Source organism: Pempheris klunzingeri, chromosome 3 (assembly GCF_042242105.1).
Source record: "Pempheris klunzingeri isolate RE-2024b chromosome 3, fPemKlu1.hap1, whole genome shotgun sequence".
Taxonomy (NCBI): domain Eukaryota; kingdom Metazoa; phylum Chordata; class Actinopteri; order Acropomatiformes; family Pempheridae; genus Pempheris; species Pempheris klunzingeri.
This window is the reverse complement of record NC_092014.1, coordinates 26,073,185-26,087,847: the sequence shown is the minus strand read 5'-3', so window position 1 is coordinate 26,087,847 and position 14,663 is coordinate 26,073,185. Positions and strand designations below refer to the sequence as shown.

Here is a 14,663-nt window from a genome sequence, read left to right as displayed (position 1 = left end):
GAGTGTGGCTTTCTTTCTCATATTGCTGCATTTGAACAGTTCTTGGAAACATGGAGACATAAATCAGGTAATTCACTCAAAGAATAAAAGGTTAAAGAAGAATCGGGAAAAATCCACCTGGAAATGTGCTGTTGTAGATTAAAGTGTTCGCTCCACACACCTGCCTGCACCACGATGCTAACACCCAACATGATCCATATGGATTGGCAGAGTGCATTCTGTGTTACCAGTATAGGACTGAAGAATCAGCATTTTCTCCAGTTTTAGACTGTACAGTAATTCACAGTCAACAAAGCTTCTTTACCCCATTCTGTTTTCTCCTTTCAATGAGTGCATTTATTATTTTGGATTCATGTATTCAAAATCATATTGTTGTTTCATTTGTCCACCATCTGCACTGTTTGTATTTTTGAATGTTTTCACATACAATGAACTGGCCTCTGTGGGGCAAGTATGGGATATAGGGATATACAGAAATAGAAATATAAAGAAAGATGAAGCAAGTACCGCAAGCTGAGAAAAACAAATAATATACTAGATATACTATAATAGTAAACTGACAATAAATATATGAACAAATGTTATAACTATTAAAAGAAAAAAGTTCACTTCTTGTGAATTATTAATGCAATGTGAAAGAGAGTAACTAAAAGAAAAGGTGTCTCAATAAAGAGATCCCCTGTGCGTGGAATGGTTGGATCTTATTTATTAAAGTGGGAGTTGCGTAACAGCCTGTTTAAGTATTTGGAGAATGTTTTCTCTTTTCTTTCAGCGCCTCCTCTCGCCGTGGTGTTCTTCACCAAACACATCCAGACCGCTGCTGCTTCTCTGTGGCCTACATCCAAACATCCAAACATCCAGAGAGCCAGAGGGCCAGGCAGCAGCCTTCTCCCCCCGGAGAGCAGCAGACATGGTCTCAGTGCTGTGGGTTAATGTGAGGGTGACTCTGATCCACCGTGGGACAGCTTCCTCTCAAAGTGGGGACCGTATTTGATTTAAGGTGGGCCGGCCAGTTCTGCCTACTGTACACAGAGCATCTGTACATGTTCATACAACTTTCAGTGGAGACTGACAGAGTAGGACTCTTCCTTCTAAGTGTTGGACTACAGTACTCTTAGTGAAGTAAAGAGTCTCAGTGCTGCCTGCCCCCCTGCTACCCTTTAACCTCCTCACCAAGAAAAAAGCAATGAAAAAAATGATTCTTTATGTATTTTATTTCCTTGGGGCACTAATTACAAAAATCTATGTTTTTTTATGAACAGACCCCACATTTTTGGAAATATTGGCCTCTACCAAACGGTTGAGATGTAAAACATGTTTTCAATAAGATACAGTGAGTCAAAAAGTGCTCTACCATATGGTTGAGCAGAAGGTTAAAGGGTTAACAGGTTACTCTAACAGGGCTGCAGTACTGAGGCAGGACTTTACTTCACATGGAGGCTATGATGAAGCCACCTGATGGTCCGTCTCCACCAGTCTAACACGGTGGAGTGGAGGCTCTCCGTGCTGACTGCTGGAGAAACGGACGGTGTGGGCGCTTTTCAAACAGCGAGGACGACCTTAAAATAAGGGGGCTGGACTGTGTGTGTGTGCACGACAGAACCCACTGCCTCCCCTCAGTGATGCGGTGAGTCTGCGCTGCGTTATGTCCGCTATATAAAGTGCACACGGAGAGCAGTGGTCACAGCTCCGTGGTGCTGAAACCTCCGAGACGACGCACACTCCCTCACACACACTCGAGTCGCCACGCATGACAGGAGCCATGGACGGATTCTCGTGGAAACTTTGCCTACTTTCTCTGCTGGTTGTTGTGGAGAGCTCCGCGCAAGACTTCGGACAGACGCAGTTTATTTGCACATCGGTACCCAAGGATATGGACTTGTGCACGGCCACGATGCAGAACAGCGGACCGGCGGAGGACCTGAAGACCACGGTGATGCAGCTGCGAGAGACCGTGCTGCAGCAGAAGGAGACCATCATGAACCAGAAGGAGACAATCAGGGAACTAACGTCTAAGTTGAGCCGCTGCGAGAGCCAGAGCCTCCCGGCGGCGGGACCCGGCGGGAGGCGGCCGGGGTCGAAGAACACGATGGGAGATGTTTCCCGGGGCACCACGGACACTCTGGCCCAGCTGGGACAGACTTTACAGGCGCTGAAACACAGACTGGAGAATCTAGAGGTAGGCAAGCAGAGGAGAGCGGCTCTGGTCGGGTCAGAAGTTGATGAAATGAGCCTCCCTGGTTATTAATTACTTTTTCTTGAGAGTCAGAGAGAAGCATGACGGAAAGTAAACCAGTTGCAGGGAGGCTTCCTTCTGAATAATGTGACGCAGAGCGCGCGCACAAACACACAGTGAGGGACAGTGTTAGGACTAACAGCAGCACACAGATCACGGAGTTTAAGATCAGACAAAGTATTCCCTGTCCGTCTCTAACCCATGCAGTGTCTGTCTCCCTCTGTCCGATGCAGCAGTACAGCCGAGGGAACAACACCGTGCAGGCGAACAGCCTGAAAGATCTGCTGCAAAACAAGATAGACGACATGGAGAAGCAGGTTCTGTCCCGGGTCAACACGATAGAGGAGACCAAGCCTGGCTCCAGGAATGACACCGAGCAGCGGAACAGAGTGGAGACCACGCTCACCTCTCTGCACCATCGGATCACAGACCTGGAGAAAGGTGCGTTTGGAATTTCAGGGCGAGCGGAGTGCGCGCGTAAGGACTCCGAATGAGTGGGGCTCTGCGGGAGATCTGAACAAGATTAAGGGGGATTTAATTGGGGTTAAGGTTCAAGGGCGTCCCAGTCTTTACAAAAAATAAATAAATAAATAAATCCTCAGTATTACAGCGATCATGTGGAACCGTTGCCAGTGCCGCAACCATCACGTTGCGCGCAGATAGTGAAAGGGAGGAGAGGGCAGCTGCACTGCTTTGCATATCTCATGACCTGTTAGCACTTTGGCTTCGCTGACTTTATGTTTTCCAAGGCCAAAACCTGACACAGGAGTCTGTACGCAAAGGGGAATGTTCCCACAGAGGTCAGAGGCACAGAAAGTTTGCAGGGTGCGCCTCGCTCTGGCGCGTTGGGGAGGATTCTACGGTTTTTCTAAACGTGATGATGCGCCTGCGTACGTTGTATGTTAGAGGGAGAGAGAGAGAGAGAGAGGGGTGGGGGGGAGCCCTCCTGCACAGGCAAGGGAAAGAAAATGATTGTAATAAGAGTGTTTCATATTCAATCAGATGTCGGTAATCTGTGACATTTTCAGACATGCGCTGTTTTCCATTAAGAGACTAATCGTCATCATGGGTTCATATAAGTGGAAATACTAGTTGACATATGGAATCAAGTAACTGACATTATATCTGCAGGTAAAGACACCAGGCCAGCAGACAAGTTCCAGCTCACTTTCCCTCTGAGAACCAACTACATGTACGCCAAAGCCAAGAGGAGCCTCCCTGAGATGTACTCCTTCAGTGTGTGTCTGTGGATTAAGTCCAACGCCTCGCCTGGGGTGGGGACGCCCTTCTCCTACGCTGTCCCGGGTCAGGCCAACGAGCTGGTGCTGATCGAGTGGGGAAACAACCCCATGGAGATCCTCATCAATGACAAGGTAATGGAAATTTCACTCATCTCTTACAATTGCAGGGAATCATTGTGGCTCTTTGTATTCTCGTGCATTGTGTTAACTCAGCAGGGACAGCGGGAGGAAGTTCTAATCTTTTGTGCCTGGATGAGTCAGAGTAATTGACAGCTTCTCTGTGCCGAAACTGAAAATGGAATAAAAATAGGTGGTGAGGTGAGCAGCACAAGGCCTTTAAAGGAGTAAAAGATATATGTGACAGGGGAAGTGATTCAGCAGGAGGAGGAGAAGGTGTGGGAGTGGGGATCTTTCAGGTGGGGAATCACTGAAGTAAAGTGTGAAAGGGAGATTGTTAACTGGTGGGAAAGACATGATTAAGGTAGTGTCTGTGCTGCAGGTTGCGAAGCTGCCGTTCCTCATCAATGATGGAAAATGGCATCACCTCTGCATCACGTGGACCACCCGAGACGGGATGTGGGAGGCCTTCCAGGATGGAGTGATGCGGGGAAGTGGGGAGAATCTGGCACCGTACCACCCCATCAAACCAGAGGGAGTCCTGGTACTGGGACAAGAGCAGGTGGTTATTCATTTTCAAATCAGTGATTACAGTTTCTGCACATTCAGTCCCTCACATATGTGAAAATAAGACATTTGTGTATTTATTTTTGTGGCCATGTTTATGAAAGATATTGTAAAGGTGTCCAATTATGGTTCCCCAGTTAAACGAGTGCGTAATTTATCATCCCAGCATTGGAGAAAATAACAGTACTTCATCAATTTGGTCTGATTTGTGACAGGTAAACATTTTTTTTACAGAGAAAAATGAGTTTGAGACAAATTCACAAGGAAGAGACCCACAGCATTAATGATTCTTTTGGATAAAAAAAGAGTTCTAGACTGGAGAGCAAAATAAAGAGAGCTCATTTCATTTGTTCCTAAAATTGTATCATGTTCACATCCGTTTAAGGTTCATTCACAGGGAAAAGTGTCGAGTCCCCTGATATGTCAACCTGTAATTCCCTCTCTGAAAACAGACCCGCTAACACTTCATTTCAAACTCTGATGTGCACTTGTGTTGCTGATGATTAACGCCGGTCTGTGTTGCTCCGCAGGACACGTTGGGGGGAGGATTTGATGCCACACAAGCTTATGTTGGTGAGCTAGCAAACTTGAACATCTGGAATAGGAAACTTTCTATCGCAGAGATCTACAACTTGGCGACCTGCAATAGCAAAGCACTGGCTGGCAACGTTTTCTCCTGGACGGAGAGCAACATCGAAATATTTGGTGGAGCAACCAAATGGACCTTCGAGCCTTGCCGTTCGCTCAACTGAACTGCATTTCACCGTTGAAGAAAAGCCTCCCTGTATTTCTGAGCTTTTGTCGTTCTTGTCTTCATTTGACGTTTGTTAGAGACTATTTGAGTTATTGGTAAGCTTAAATCTGGGATTTTTATCATTCTTAGGTATTTATGTGCAAAACAACTCTTTTCATCTTGAGGAAAAAATCTAATTCATCTCGGAAACCTCAGTGAGAAAGTATTGATGTCTGTTTCCCTTTTTTCTCGGACGTTCAGTTGAAAGCACACCTAAGCTTTTCGTTTGGCTTATTTCGTCTTGGACTGGCAGCTGGCAATCTGCGCCTTATGTTTGGACAATTCACAATCCAAGTGAGGAATTACATAACCACTCCCTCCCCCTTACCCCGTGGAGAGTGGAAATTATGCTGTCCAACCAATTCTTGTCAGTGTTTGGCGCTGTGAAGTGATGTCTGACGCGGTACAGCTCCCTGTGAAACTCCCCCTCCGATCCCATTCCACCCCCCACGCCCCCACCCCCCCACCGCCCTCCCCTCCTTCACTCTGCTCCACCCCTCCGGAACATGCACTGTGACTGACGAAGAGATCGCCGGGAGAGGAGGGTATGTTGAAGGACACTGCAAAGTCAGACTGTAGTACAAGTCAATTTGTAATCGTTGTTCGCTTCAAGTGTTTCTGTAAGAATGTCGTTAACTTGCCAACATTGCTACAAAGCCTGGGTGCCTTGGGCTGGTTCAAATATTCAGCACATTCAGTATGTTTTAAGTTGCAATTTTAATGTTGGTTTCTGTTTTCTTTTCTGAGCTGGGTTGAGTTTCTTGTTCCTCTGGTAAATGTAATTTAATTCCAATTTGTTATCTGACATGATGTGTTTTGGCAGGTGTTTGTACTACTCTGTATTAGGAATGTTACAGTATTTGTATAGTAACAGCATGGATGACAGAGTGCTGTGAAAGCATTGTCTAAATCTGCTTTACTATCTTCTCTGGGTCTGGGTTTTTTACTGTATTGTTATATGCTCCAAGCATGGCAAAACTGAGAGATGAAGAATCTAATTTTTGTAATAAAATTGTGATACTTAATGTCACAGTGCATTCCTGGCTTTTGGTTATGTGCTTCAACGCATGAGGGAAAAGAGCATAAACGCAGAGGGGGGGGGGACGCAGAGCAAGCGGGTGCAGGAGGGACAATGATTTAACGTTTTTAGCAAACAGGCCAAACAGTAAATAGCAGGACCTAAATGCCAGAAGAGTGAAATGTCCAAAAGCAGTGAAGGTCATAAAGAAGAGGAACAAATCAGTGTGAGTGTGAGTGTGAGTATGTGTGTGAGTGTGAGTGTGAGTGTGTGTGTGTGTGTGTGTGGCCACTCTTTTTAAGCTGATGGCAGAAGATAACCTGTTCACTCTTTGTTGCTGCTGCTGCTGTGTAACACTAAAGACAGCGAGGCCATCGGAGGGGAAAAGTGCTTCGTCACATCGTATGGCCCAGTTCAAGTGCAGCCTAAACTAAAAGTACAGCACTTTAGGCTTGACCTTCATTATCCGGTCACTCAGATGACCTGTTGCTGTGGCACCAAGCATTTCCATCGAAGAGATGCGACTGGCAACAGTTCCTGCGTTTAATTAACTTAAGCATCAGGGGGTGAAAGCAATACATGAAAATAACACACTCTGTTATTAAACCACCTTCAGATGTTTTACCGTCATATATCAGAGAGGCTCTTCACGTCTTCATCCTGGTTTTTTAACAACTGTTCTTCATGAAGAAAATATTCTGAGCCTTGACTGAAATATTACTATTACTCTTACTAAATACCATTAGCTACAGGGGTTTAATGTCTTTAGCCCTCAAACATCAACAGAAACCTCAAACTGTTTCAGTGCTTCAAATTCAAATGACATTTCAGCTGCTTTAACTTGCACTGCAAATCCCTCACAGCATCTTACATGCAAACGTTCATCGTTTTAAGAAATCTTAATCCGTTTCCAGCTTTTTCAACTGCAAATGCCCCGCTCCTTAGTGTGGTTAGCTCTCGAGCCTTGACTGAAACCTCACTGGGCAAAGACAAAATTACAGGGGTTTCTTTTCCATAAATGCAGGTTTTAAGCTTGACTTTGACGTGGATTCTCTTTAGCTGAGAGACAATCTGCATCACTTTAATCTTCCATGATGCACAGGAGACAGCAGCCAGGGTCAAGAACCTTTTAAAAGAATGACAAGGCATTAATACAAAGAGCAAATTCCTACTGCAGCATTAAAACACACACACACACACACACACACACACACACACACACACACACACACACTATTTATTCTATCCCTCAGCCATGTTGGCAGATGGATCTCAAAACACTTGAGTTTATCAGCCAATTGCATTTATAGAAAAAGATGACTGGGTACCAGCCAAAGTCATTGTAAGAGCCATATTCAGGACTTATTAGAAAGTTTTGGATAAAGAAGAGAGGGCTGTCCCTCTTTTCTCTGTTTTAATGAGCATGCTTTGTGTTAGCACAAGAACTGCACATATTGTAATATAAAATGTTTAGACCTGCAGGTTATTCTATTACTGCTGAACTGGTGAACCCCGCTTCAGTAGTGTGTGTGTGTGTGTAGGGGGGTGGGGGGGCTGAAGCCACGACCAGATAAGCCTGCCTCTCATTTTGACGCCACACACAACACCCATCAAAGGGAACACAGTCATAATCACTGGGTGTGTGTACTACGCTCAGCTAATACCCTGCCAAGGTAACGCTGCTAAGGCCTGACGGACTATATTGCTTCGGCGCAATTGCATCTGTGCTCCTCACATCTCTCCTTTATGGAGACTTTAAAGTAGACTAAAATAGATCCAGGCAGTCTCAAGGATGGTTTTACACCTTGAATACATAAGACACAAAGATCAAGCCACCTCTTCCATGAACAATCTTGACTGACAACATCATGGTTGGCACAGGAAGTCAGTTGATTACAATGAAATTACTCCATGCAGCCTCGATGTAAGCACTAAGGAAGCAACTTCTGAAGGAGTATTAGTATTGTTGTGCATCTAAGGTACATTATATTACATAATGTTTTGCTGGCAGGGCACATATTCTAGGGCACCTCCTCACCTGGCAATGTAAACAGATGTTGTGGTTCATAGGGTAATTAAGAGAAAGTGCCCTACTTTATCTTTTAAGACATCGTCTTATAAACCTTTAGGTTGAAGTTTTCAAAAAAACCTGAATGCTGACGTCAGCATGTTAACATGCCCCCAGTAATAACAGGGGCCAGCCCATCGTTCTGGCAGCCCATTATTCTGCAGCCCCAATTGGTGAAAAAATGTCTTATTGGAGCAAAAGCCCATCTGTCAGACAGCACGTTATGGTAAAAACACCCGTTGCTCCCAAGGCCCAACGCTCTGAAAGTACACACCATCCCTGCAGTGTTTAGTTGACTGACTACTGGGCTAGGATTAGTTTTGAAAGAAGACAGTCTACATCCCAAGGTTGTAGCTTGAGGTGCACTGGCACAGGTAAAGTTAATACAACACTCCTCCAAAGACAGGATTAGGGTTAGGAATACATCTAACGAGTCAGGTTAGGGGGCTGCACAACAGCTAAGGTAAAACTTGCATGATTTTATTCTGACATTATGTACATCAGTAACATGACTTGAAATGAAAGATGCCCCCTCTGATTCAGCACCACGGACAGAGTCGGCAGTCACTGAACTAACAACTGCAGGGAGAGAGTGGATTTTCAGAGCCACGGGCATTCAGAGCGGTGGGCGATGTGTTTGGTCTGTCAGACAAATGGGCTTTTGTTCCAACAGGCCATTTTTCAGACAGTGTTTCGGTATAACAGGCCATCAGAACAATGGCATGGCACCTGATATGTCAGCATGATGATGTTTAGCAGGTGTGATATCGTCACCACCTTAGTTAGTTAACATGCTTTAGTATAGCTTTAGGTATATGGTCATAAAACTATCAACTATTGGACAAGAAGAAGTTTTGACTTGATGAAGGGGGACTCTGGGGACCATGAATGTCCGTACCAAATTTTGTGGCAATCCATCCAATAGTTGTCAAGATATTTTAATAAAACTGACAGCATGGGGGTACTAGAAGAAAAGTCAGGGGATTACCAAATTCACATTCATCCACTTGGCATGCTAGGTGCTTCCCCACGTTTCCAGTGTGAACGCTAAGAATCTCCAGGCTACAGCGTTATATTCAGCTTATAGATATTAGACTGGTATCAATCCTCTTATTTAAGTCATGGCAAGAAAGCGAATTTAATTTCCCAAAAAATCAAACTACCAAGACCAAATACCTGACTAAAGAAATCAGTTTGTGAGATGCACTATATGCTAACCTTGGGACCAGAAGAGCCACCCACACAATGAGCCTCAACACAAAGAGCCATTATGGGCTCATGGATGGACACGTGAAACCAAGTCCAATCTATATCAGTAATTATTGCTATTCTAACACTAAAATAATGACTCCTTCTTTTTTCTGATATTCCGGATGTATATCTCTTAACAAAACAGAAGAAGTGAGCATTTTTAAAGGGCCCCCGTGAGTCAAACCACCAGAGACAGACAAGATTCATGATGCTACATTATATCCATTCCTCCATGGAGGTTGTTTTTTCCTTTTGGAGAGATCGAGTGGATAAAGACGTGACATCTCAGCTGACATCTCATTAATTCATAAGCCGTCCCCCGTGGCAGAGGCAAGACAGGAATAATGTTTCAGTTCAGAACTGCAGCAATTTCTCTTGTTAACATTGGGGTGACAAAGTAGCACCATGTAATGAGAGTTTGGGGTATCATACTCAACAAATAAAACTAAGGACTGTGTCTGCTGAAAGAGTGTGTGTTGTTCAAATATCAATAAACTGCTGAAGCTATTGGCAGACTGCTCATTTCTTCCACTGGAGCTGTTTCATGCTTAGCGCCGAAACTTGAAATGGGAAAAGGCCCTGAATATGGACTGCATATACACACGCAGGACAGAAAGTAAGAAAGAAAGTCTCATCTTCATCTTCTGCTCTCATCCTCACTTCTCTCCTCCCATGGTGAGAGCCTCCACAGACAGTAGGGAGTGGAACTTGTGGCATTTACTGATCAGTGGAAGCTTCCAGGAAGGATGCAGGGAAGATAATGAGGCTTCCTGGGCAGGCTGGGATCAAGGTGGATGTAGGCCACGTCAGGAGGCTGCTACACTGGTCAGGACTCACTGCAGGACACAGACACTCCACTAAACCAAGGCCTGTCAAGGTCCATACAGAGAGAGGACCCACAGCCAAGGGGTTACTCCTCTCTATATATAGCCTGAGTATCACAGGCATGTCTCAGTGGACCCCATGAGCCCACAACAGCAGCAGCTCTAAAACCCTAGAAGACAGAGAAAAATCTCCCTGTAAAGTAACAACCGTGGGAGAGGCAAATTAAAGAGAGAAGTCTCCTTCACAGATAGAGGAGGAGGTGAAGAAGAAAAAACAAATGGTCCACTATGTTCACCAGCTAGTCAGTAACTTTGTCTGCCGTAGCACATGGCAGATAGTGTACAGCAAATTAGAACCAGAAGAGTATAACAAAGCAATGAGCTTAAATCTACTAAGAGGCCCCTTGGAGTTACAGTAACCACATACAGTAGGCCTGCAGCTACCTGCTAGTAAGATGAGACCAAATAAACTGCTCACTAGGCTGAAATATTTGCTGTGCAGCTGCACATAATGTTCTGTTCCCTTAAGAGGGCTATGTTGCAAGTCAATTAGCCTCAACTGTCTTATTAGATTTCATTGATGCATTCTCATATGCTGTTGTTGAATAAGAGACAGTCTGGTCGCAGAGTACCATTCAGTCAGTTGTATAAACTTTCTGAACTATTCTCATTTCCTGTGAGTCACCATGCCAACGTTAACAACCAGCAGTGGGTTTCTGTAAGCCTGAGGAGCTGTATGGGTGCTGTCCACGGTGCTGAAGTGTGACAAGTGAACGTGGTGAGCAGCAGCTTGTGTATCAGCAGTGGCTAAATGGACATTTTAGCCCAGGTGCCCCCAACAGGGTAATCTGGCTGTACTCATTCAGAAACGTGCCGAACAGAAAACGTATTTAAACAACATTTGGTAGTTTCAGTGCAGGCTGCAGTGATGAATAGCCTGTTAATAAATGAATTCAGTGTGCAGCAGAGAAAATAAATCAGTCAAAGGCATGGGAACACAGGAGTGTTACATTTAAAAGTAGTTATATTTGCAGCAAATTTAAAATAACCAGGAGATTGAGTCAGTGTGCAGTAGTGTGGCTACACACAGCAGCACTGTTTGCATGCCGATATTATCAGAATCAGAATCAGAATCAGAATTCCTTTAATAATCCCCAGGGGGAAATTGCTTTTTATTACACACAGCTCCAAAAGAATAAGAATAAACTTCAAACACAAAAGTAATAATAATGATAATAATAATAATGATACAAATAATACCACTACTACTAATAATAATATATAACAACATGTACATTCAGAGTGAGGAGATGTGTTATATAATACTAACAATACTACTACCACCAACAATAACATATAACAACATGTACACTCAGAGTGAGGAGCTGTATTATATAATAATAATAATAACATATAACAACATGTACACTCAGATTTTATCCTTGCTTGAACTCAGAGCATTTATTTATTGGTTGGACTGAACATTACACCTCATCTTACCGCTCAGTAACAGCAGTCACAGTGCTGCGTGGCATTGTAGTTGTCTCCCTCACTTACTAATCCACTGGCAAACTTTCTGATTGAGAAATAAATATTGCTTGGAGATGTCAGTATCTATGTGAGCTCGGCTGCATCACAAACAAGTCTGGACAGTCCTGACAATTCGGGCCGTTCTCTGAGAGGTGGAAGCCTTTTGAAGTGCGTGTTTGATCTGAAGCCCTGCAGAGTTCTAACCCATCTCTCCACAGACAGATGCTGCTGCTCTGGTTCTGGGGGCTCTCAGTAGCTTCCTGCCTCTGTTTGCCACTCGACCTCTCTGTAGTAAGTGTGTTTTTTTAGGAATCAGTGTTTATTTTTCACTTCTAATTTTGAAGAGTTGCCAAGTTTGTTTTAGCTAGGTTTAGGCGGTCAAAGGTCATAAAACAAATATGTGAATGGTTTCAGTTCAAACCAAAGGAAGAGAAAAACAGCCACAACAGCACCACCTCTGCATGAAATCCCACCGTGCCACTTCCGATCTGCTTTGATTTATTAATGGGCCTAGCCTTAACCTACTGCCACTTATCCCTTGCTGAATCCTCAATGAAATATGTATGGCTGATGCACGACAACAGGATGTCAAAGAGGAAGCTGCAGGGACACTGGGGAAGGTGAGAGGGAGGAGTCATCATCGCCAGGAGTCCTGATCTCATTTGAAAGGTTGGCTTGGGTGAACTACCCCATGGAAATAGGAATCTGTGAGGCAGACAAATGTGATGGATTCATCTGAGGAGAGGGCCGACACATGAGTGAGTCGCACTTGTTTTTCAAATAGGGAGAAGAATAATGGAATGCATTAAATTGGAAAAAATGAATTATAGAAGTCATGAAAAAATATATTTTCACAGTTAAGATAAAATGTTTCTTCAACATCACTTATAAACTACAATTTAATTACATTTTAATCAGATATTTATGGAATTGTAAAACAGTAAAAAGTGAACTTTGATACCAGATGAATCATTAAATACACACACATTATTCAACATTTCTGTAAATGTACCCGTTTGGAGAGACGTTTTAAAACCTAGAAAGTGATGAAAGTTACAGAATGCAGACAACAAGACACCAGAAAGACAGCAACAGAACCAGACTCCTCCAGACTGACAGGAAACAGCAAAACATCTGTACAATAATACAGCAACAGCAAATCCGATTTCGGCCCAAGTAGCCATGCAAGCCTGTTGGTTTTCAGGTTAATTTGAGCAGATCAAATTATTGTGTAAGTCAATAAACAATCCCCAAAGATGATTAACCCTAACCCTAACCCTATTGTATTTCCACTTCCTACTTAATCAGTGTTTTAGACTGATGGAAAACTTTTTTTTGATGCCATCTAGTAGTGCCTTAGGTTTAGCTTTAGTTTGTACTATTCTTGGGGCTGTTGGTCTTGGTAGGTTGTAAATGTTACTGTATAATATGTACACTTAAAGCTGTATACATATCATAGATACTATCTGCTTTGTGTTTGGGATCCAGTCCCTATCCTCAAGCTTCAGATAGCTTATCATGGTATCCCATTTCACACGTCCTATATGGTTGTACTTTTATTTATCTGTTTTGTGAATAAACTGAAGTGAACTTTTAACATATATAATATATAATGTTATAGAAAAATACAGATTAGATTTTATCTTTACAGGGGCTTTACTGTCTTATGAAACATTAAACCATAATGAAGCAATTAGTTTTAACCTGTAAACCATTTCTAAAGGGGGGTGATACAGGAAACTCTAAATCACATACAGAGATATGTACAGCACTGTGTTCATATTCCTCTCTCTCATTTCCCCCTCTAGTCATCTCTCTCATATTCCCTCCCCCTCCTTCATCATCTTTATTTCTCTCACTGAGAAGCTACTAAGCAGGCATGTACTATTTCTTTATTTCACCCTCCTGCATGTTCACCCTCCCTCACTGACTCTCTCTCTCTCTCTCTCTCCCTCTCCCTCTCTCCCTCTATCTCTGGGGAACGAGTTACAGACCGTATCCCACAGAAACAGGCTATCCACCAGAGGAGGCCAGTGATTTTCATAGCGGTGGGGTGGGGGTCCTCACAGAGGTCTGCTGCATTGACAAAACATACAAGAAAAGGGGTGCGGACAAGAGGATAAAAAAGAAAATTGGGTACCTGGAGACAAGCAGGTCAAAAGGTCCAGATTGTCTTGCACCCGTCTTTTACAATTTCTCCACAGAGGGACAAGTGAAGTGTAGGATGAACTTTAAATTGGATGATGTAACCTCTCAGGGGTGGAGGGAGGGGTTGTTAAGTATAGGGAGTGATCACATATTCAAGGTCAGCAGTATGAGCACTGTAAAGTGTCCTTGGATGAGTTTGCAGCCTCATCGATGTCAACACTGCGCTCCCTTGAGTTTTGAAGACTCTAACGGTAGAGCTTACCCTGCGAGGAGGGCCCTGAGAAGGGACAGAGATATACAGTGTCCCCACGGAAAGAGAGAGGGAGGAAGAGGGCGGGAGAGAGAGCTGCAGAGAAAGCAGATAGAGAGCGACAGATGAGGTGAACAGGAAAGAGGCTGGAGAAGGAGAAGGGGAAAAAAGAGCGAGAAGACATGAGAGAGAAAGGACGATCAAATGGAGCAAAGTGAGGCAGACAAAAGACAGAGGGAGAGAAAGTAACGAGAGGTGGGAGAGGTTATGAGAGGCAGGCGCAGCAGGACGGCAGTGAAACAGAGTAGATGCTGCCACAGGGTATACATACATATTCCATCTCTAAAGCTGCCTTTCTTAGGAAACACCAATACCACCCCTTCACTCGGCTCCCACCCCCCCCACCCCCCTCCCTCCCTCCCTCCCTCCCTCCCTTCGTTGCCTCTCTCCTTCTCCATTCCTCTCCCCCTCTCTCTGTGCCAGAGCACCGCAATAGCAGTATGAATAATTGAACGCGCCTGAATTGGGATTGAGAATTTCTGTTGCGGTTGTGTCTGCTGGTGCGGCAGGCAGGCAGGCATTCATGACAAAGACAAAATAAAAACACACAAACACAAACA

At 44.0% G+C, this 14,663-nt stretch overlaps 1 protein-coding gene across 1 annotated transcript; it reads left to right on the top strand.

Annotated features, from left to right (window-relative positions):
- The first annotated feature begins 1,762 nt into the window (after window positions 1-1,762).
- On the top strand, window positions 1,763-5,889 carry LOC139198943 (neuronal pentraxin-1-like). Its single transcript, XM_070827933.1, has 5 exons — window positions 1,763-2,179; window positions 2,470-2,677; window positions 3,368-3,609; window positions 3,977-4,156; window positions 4,692-5,889. The coding sequence occupies exons 1-5, from the start codon at window positions 1,763-1,765 to the stop codon at window positions 4,911-4,913; spliced, it is 1,269 nt and encodes a 422-aa protein (XP_070684034.1). The 3' UTR covers window positions 4,914-5,889.
- The last annotated feature ends 8,774 nt before the right edge of the window (window positions 5,890-14,663 follow it).